Source organism: Dermacentor silvarum, chromosome 4 (assembly GCF_013339745.2).
Source record: "Dermacentor silvarum isolate Dsil-2018 chromosome 4, BIME_Dsil_1.4, whole genome shotgun sequence".
Lineage (NCBI taxonomy): Eukaryota > Metazoa > Arthropoda > Arachnida > Ixodida > Ixodidae > Dermacentor > Dermacentor silvarum.
In genome coordinates this window covers 179,590,031-179,596,414 of record NC_051157.2, presented here as the reverse complement: position 1 = coordinate 179,596,414, position 6,384 = coordinate 179,590,031, and the positions used below count along the sequence as shown (strand labels likewise).

The 6,384-nt window shown below is 49.9% G+C and overlaps 1 protein-coding gene across 1 annotated transcript in view; it reads left to right on the top strand.

Moving 5' to 3' along the window:
* Positions 1 to 5,413, top strand: part of LOC125945067 (beta-alanine transporter-like) — a 17,389-nt gene extending 11,976 nt beyond the window's left edge. The window contains exon 2 of the mRNA XM_049666633.1: positions 4,610 to 5,413. Within this exon, the coding sequence (XP_049522590.1) occupies positions 4,610 to 5,413 (804 nt within the window). The remainder of the gene's footprint in view (positions 1 to 4,609) is intronic.
* Positions 5,414 to 6,384: the final 971 nt, after the last annotated feature.

The following is a 6,384-nucleotide window of genomic DNA, read 5'->3' as shown; positions in this document are numbered from 1 at the left end:
CGGGGTGCACCGACCCTCGGAAAAAGTCGGTCCACCGACCGAAACTTGTGTAAATCAACCGAAGATAGCCGCGAAGTTGTGATTCTCATTTTTCTATATATATATATATATATATATATATATATTGAACGAGAAGAAAGAGAACCGAGGGGCTCGATTTTCAATAATCATATCATAAGAAGCCAACAACAATGACACAAGGGAAAGGAATTTACTTGTACACACTCATTGAATTGAATAAATAAATAAATTAGTGGAAATGAAAATGGATGAAAAAACGCTTAACCTTGCACTAAGCCGCGCAACGCTTGAAACAGCGAAGCTGGGCGAGCGTAGTCTGCAGCATTTTCCGGAAGTGCGCGCGAACTTTTCATCTTATGACTCATGATGATGATAATTTCTTTTCGCGTGTCTCGGAATTAGGGCCGTCACTGCGCGTTGCATAGCGCAGCTTGCAACACCGACACCACGTTGCAATGCCGACACCGCGTTCCTCCGCGTTGCAAAGCCGACAACGCGTTCCAGCAGACCCACTCCGTGAATGCGTTTCTCTCTCTCTCTCTCTCGCTCTCATTTTCTTCTCTCTCTCTCCCGAGTATAGTGCGCAAAACCGCTTCTTCACCTCGCAGAGCACGAGCGTGCGAACGCGCCAGCTGTGGACGAAGACGACGGCGCTCGAACGCAATCATATGCTTCGCATAAATGAACGTTCTGAAAGCGTGGCTGTATCACCTAGTGGTTACGACGCTCACCTAGGCACCATGGGCACACGGGCTCAATCCCGCCTCGGCAAGAATGTTATTTCTTAATAATTTCTTGATACGAATAACAAATAACGGCTGGCTTGAAGAGCTTCGCTGTTAAATCAACTGGCTGAAGGTGGAGAACAATCCCACGTCTTCGCATTAAGCGTGCGACTGAGCTACCACGGCGCCGTTTTCCCATCCACTTTCGGGGTATTTGTTTTACAGTTAGAACTAACCCTGGATTGCTAGCCAGCGACACCACTATTTATATATATATATATATATATATATATATATATATAGTGTGAAGAAGAAGACGCGCCTCCGTCCAGCGGCATTGCCGACGCTAGGCCCGCTCTGCTCGCGCTGTTGGTCGCTGGTGTTTTTGGAGACGGTGCTCCACGCTGCCTCGCCGTTCTTGGAACTCGTAGCGTCCTTGAAGGAGACCGCCAATAAACTTCTCAATTGGTGGAGGTGCTGGGTACCGACGCAACTGCGCTCCCGAAGGCCGTAGATGGCTACTAGTCATTCCCCGCAGCTTAAGATCCCAAATCTGTGCCTCTTTTCACGACGATCCGCAATGTGGCCACGCCGGAGTATTTAAGACTTACGAACGTATAAGCCATCGCTACTACTGGCGGGGAATGTACACTTTTGTGCGAAAGTTTGTTCAGTGCTGCCCTGGCTGTCAACGTCGCAAATTACCACCTTTACGTGCGTCTGGCGCCTTGCAGCCGCTTCCGTTCCCTGCCAAACCCTTCGATCGCGTAGACATTGACCTCTACGGCCCGCTTTCCATGACACCGGATGGCAATCGGTGGATCATAGTTGCTGTGGACCATTTGACACGGTACACCAAAACTGCTACTCTACCGAATGCTACAGCGCGGGATATAGCCTCTTTCGTCCTGCATCGCTTCGTCCTTCGACATGGCGCACCTCGAGAACTTCTCAGTGATAGAGGTCGCGCCTTCCTCTCCGAGGTCGTCGAAGCTCTGCTTTCGGAATGCCACATTATTCATCGAACGAGCACGGCTTACCATCCGCAAACTAACGGGCTCACGGAACGGTTTAACCGCACTCTCGGTGATATGCTCGCGATGTACGTGACATCTGATCATGACAACTGGGACCGCGTACTTCCGTTTGTAACGTTCGCATGCAACACTGCGATACGAGCTACAACGGGATTTTCACCTTTCTTCCTCCCATATGGACGGGAGCCATTGCATACCATCGACACTGTCCTTCCATACCGTCCTGACGCTTCCGAGTGCCCACCTGTGTACGAAGCTGCCCGACAAGCCGAAGAGTGCCGCCAGCTCGCGCGCACCTTTACGTCACAAGAACAGCGCCAGAAGGAAGGGACGCGCCGACTCACTGCCAGTCCCACGTATGCCCCAGGGTCTCTTGTATGGCCGGCTGTTCCTTGTCAAACTCCAGGCCTTTCCTCAAAACTCGTCCCAAAGTACGAAGGGCCACCGGTGAATTTTCTCATCGAGCCACTTTCTCCATCTGACGACACGCGCCGGCGTGGACGTGACCTCGTCCACGTGGCGCGTCTCAAGCCCTACCATGACCTTCTGCCAACACAACTTAGGTCGCCAGGATGGCTCTTTTTCTGCAGGGGTGATTGTGAATAAGAATACGCGCCTCCGTCCACCGGCATCGCCAACGCTTGGCCCCCTCTGCTCGCGCTATAGGTCACTGGTGTTTTTGGAGACGGTGCTCCAGGCTGCCTCGCCGTGCTTGGAACTCGTAGCGTCCTTGAAGGACACCGCCAATAAGCCTCTTTCAATATCAATATATATATATATACATATATATATATAGGAAAAGCAGAAGCACAACTTCGCGGTTATCTTAGGTTTATTATTTACCCAACAGTTTCGGTCGGTGGACCGACCTTTTTGCTGTTGCTGTTGACCGACCTATTAACTGTTGGGTCAATATTAAACCTAAGATAACCGCGAAGTTGTGCTTATGAATTTCCTAATAAGCTTGGCCGATTGAAAAATCCAGTTAGTACTATATATATATATATATATATATATATATATATATATATATATATATATATATATATATGCGCTACATAAGTGTTTTCCGAGCGGGAAAGAGACCGCGAATACACGCAAGTGCCTCGAGCGGCGAGTCGCGCGGAAATTCTGTATGTATTCGCTCACTTCTTTCACACTCGGCAAAACACATTTATGTAGCACGTATTGAGCAACAGAAAGCAGTATCGAGAGTTTTTCATGTTGCTCTACAACTTCTCATTGACACTTTGACAATTAAAACAGTACTTCTCGACTTAAATAATTAATTATAATTACTTAATTAAATCTCAGTAACGAAACAATTACTGGTGGCTACTCCACTGTACTGGAAACAATACGCACTAGGTTTGCTTCGGGTAACACCGTTCCTCTTCTTTTAAGTCGTGCTGCATGATAGCTGGGACACCCTGTATATATAGATATAATATAGTTCATTCTAAGACTGCCACGGGTAGGCCGCGGAAATTAGAGACGCCAGAAGAGCAGCGTGAATACAATCCTCGACAATGTGTGGTGTTTGATACAGCTTCGCGGGACGTTCGCAGGGCGGGATGGCGGCCAATTTTTAACGCGAAAGAGTTTAGGGCCCCGTGTCGCAGAAAATCTGACGTCGGCATTGCCACCCGCGGCCGAGAAAATCTTCGCCAACCACGCTGGCCCTCCAAATATATTTTACCACCAAAGTTGCTCACACGTTGTCTTGCATTCTTTACAAAGTTATTCCTCGGAATTTTGAGTGTGACAGTCCACATACAATTATCATGAAACAAAACACGGACAGCGCATGCCTTTTGTGCTAAATTTTCTCAGGCTGAAATAATAAAAGTGCAAACAATAAAAGAAGGCCGGCCCACGAAAGAGGCCGCATTTCTATCAGAAAGCGCGTGCGCCTTCGTGCATAGCGTTCACCGCCAGCGTTTCCCAGTAAACATTACGGTTACATAAGCTGCAGTTGCCGGTAAGTGTGAGAAACAGACAAGGATCTTTGAATACTATCTGCCTTGAAGGCGAAGCTTAAGCATCCTCCTAATTCTTTTGAAGGTGACATCGTATCACAAAATTTAGTGCTACATTTTGGTCCGTGTAAAGATGCCAAGATCAAACGGCAAGGAAATTTACTCCGCGCTTAACAGCTTGAATGATTGTCACTTTAAGACTTCCGACCCTCATGCCAAAATGTGATGCATAGGTTCTGGCGTGACTGAGTGTTATTCGCAGCGCCTAATGTCCCTGCATATGAACATCGCGCAAGCCAGCTTTATAGGTGCTTGGAAAACATGATAAATGATATGGTATATGAATGTGTTTAAGTAGAAGCACAGGATGCGTAAAATGTTCGGCGGATTTTGATGAGAACGGGAATCGCGAAAGCTGTTTTATACCCATGTTTTGTGCATGTATTTCACCAGAATAAACTTCAAACTCAGTCATAGCGTTTTGACATGTAATTAATGTGTTTGACAAGTACTGATTCTCCGCCACTACACGAAAAGCATCAGTTGGGAGCAGCGACCGAGTCATGCATTTGTCTAATTTAACCCTGCTTTTGCGATGACACAAAGCGCAATTTTTTCTGTTTTTTTGCGCTTTCTTTGCGTAATTTTTACGGGATCTGAACACAATGTGTAAGGAACTTGAACGTCATGCTTGATGAGCAGTCACCGACCTGCCCAGTACGTTGTATGTGTATATAAATCCACATGTGTATCTCTACTGTACATGTATATGCAAAAAATTGAACGAATAGAATTGTGAGTATAGCTTCCCAACAAAAACATGCTGTCACCCAAACACATTTTCTAGGACACTCCGGTGGCCAACAGGTCGACAGCGCCTTGCCAGGGCTGGCACTACGACATCGCCAACCAAGGCGACAGCATCGTCAGCCGCTTCGGCCTCGTCTGCGACCGCCAGTACCTGCTCAACCTGGGCATCGGTGTCTTCGTCATTATTTCCGGTCTAGTGACGCCAGTGCTTGGGTTCGCGTCCGACCGAGTGGGTCGAAGGCCCGTCACCCTGGCCTCCATGATCGTCCTGCTGGCTGGCACCGTTGGAAACAGCGTCGCCGGCACGTTCGCCTTCTACGTCTCCACAAGAACCGTGGTCCTGGCAACCGCCAACGCCATCTTCATTCTCATTTTCATCCTGCTCTACGAGGTGACCAGAAAAGAGTGGCGGCTGGTGTTTACCCTCCTGGTCACGGCCGTGGGACCCACCGTGGTACCTCCGTTCGTCGATGCTCTCACCATATTAAAACCGAGCTGGGTGATATTGCACGGAGTCATCATCGTGCCCACGGCCATCCTGGCGGCCTGCTGCTACCTGCTGCCAGAGTCGCCCGCCTGGCTCCTGGACACCTGGAACGTGCAGCGTGCTCAGGAAGGCATCATGGAGGCAGCCGTCCTTAACGGATTGGACACCGCCAAAGCAGCGGCCACCTTTCGGGCAATTCTCGTCCAACTGGTAAAGCTCGATCAGAACCCCCACTCGTCAACCGAGTTCGTTGCCACTGACGGTCCCGTGCAGTTCGTGAATAGGCGTCGCCGTGCGGCGTCGGTGTTCCTGGCCAGGCTGGCGCTCAACGCTGTCTACTACCCCCGGTGGTGAAGGGGCGCTCCCCCGGCTACTACTGGTTGGCGGTACATGCGCTACTGCTGACGGCGTCCTACGTGGCCGTCGGTTGGGTCATGGTCAAGCGGGGACTCCGGGACAAGCTGATCATACTGCTGGTCGTCGTGTGCGCCTTCTCCGCCTTCCAGACGCTGCTGATGTCCGTCAGCGGTCTCCAGATGGCGATTCCTGTGGTGGACGCTGCTCTCAAGGTCGCGCTGTCAGGCGCCATGAGCGTAATCTTGTGCTACTCAGCCGAAGTGTTCCCCACGAGGATCCGCTGTGCCGGCGTGAGTGCCTGGATGTTCTTCGATTACGCCGGTTCGCTCCTGGGCTTCCTCGTGCAGGCGTTGAGCGGCCGCAAAGCAGGCGTCTTGTTCCACGCGACCGCGGCCATCTTGATCGCCCTGAGTGTCTTCGCGGTGCAGTGGCTTCCCGAGGTCCTCGTCGAGAAGAGGCAGGCGAAGCTTCACTCGGCACCTGTGAGCGCCCAGGAGCGCTATGAAGCCCTCAAGCGGTCACTGGCGCTGCCAGTCGACGACGCCAAGAGGGGGAGACGGTGTAAGGAACAAATGAAAACGCTGACCAAGTCGCTGGCGTAACGATGGGCACATTTTTAGTGCACGCCAGATTCTCATAAAGCGGTGAAGTCGATGAATAGAATCGTACTGAAAGCAGAATAGGTGCAATGCCCTTTGAAACTCTATATCGTGACCAATGAAGCAGTTTCAGAGAATATGATTGTATAACTTATCAGGCCTCTTCTGTCTCAAGTGTGTTATTAGCGACCATCTAATATTAGAATGCCAATTGTACGAAAGAGAACGCAGCACTAAATTCACGAGTTGTATGTTGTCCCAGCAGGGTCTTTACTAGGCGCTTGAATTGGTGCGTGTGGTGCTTTTGCGCAGGTATATATATATATATATATATGTGTGTGTGTGTGTGTGTGTGTGTGTGTGCGTGTG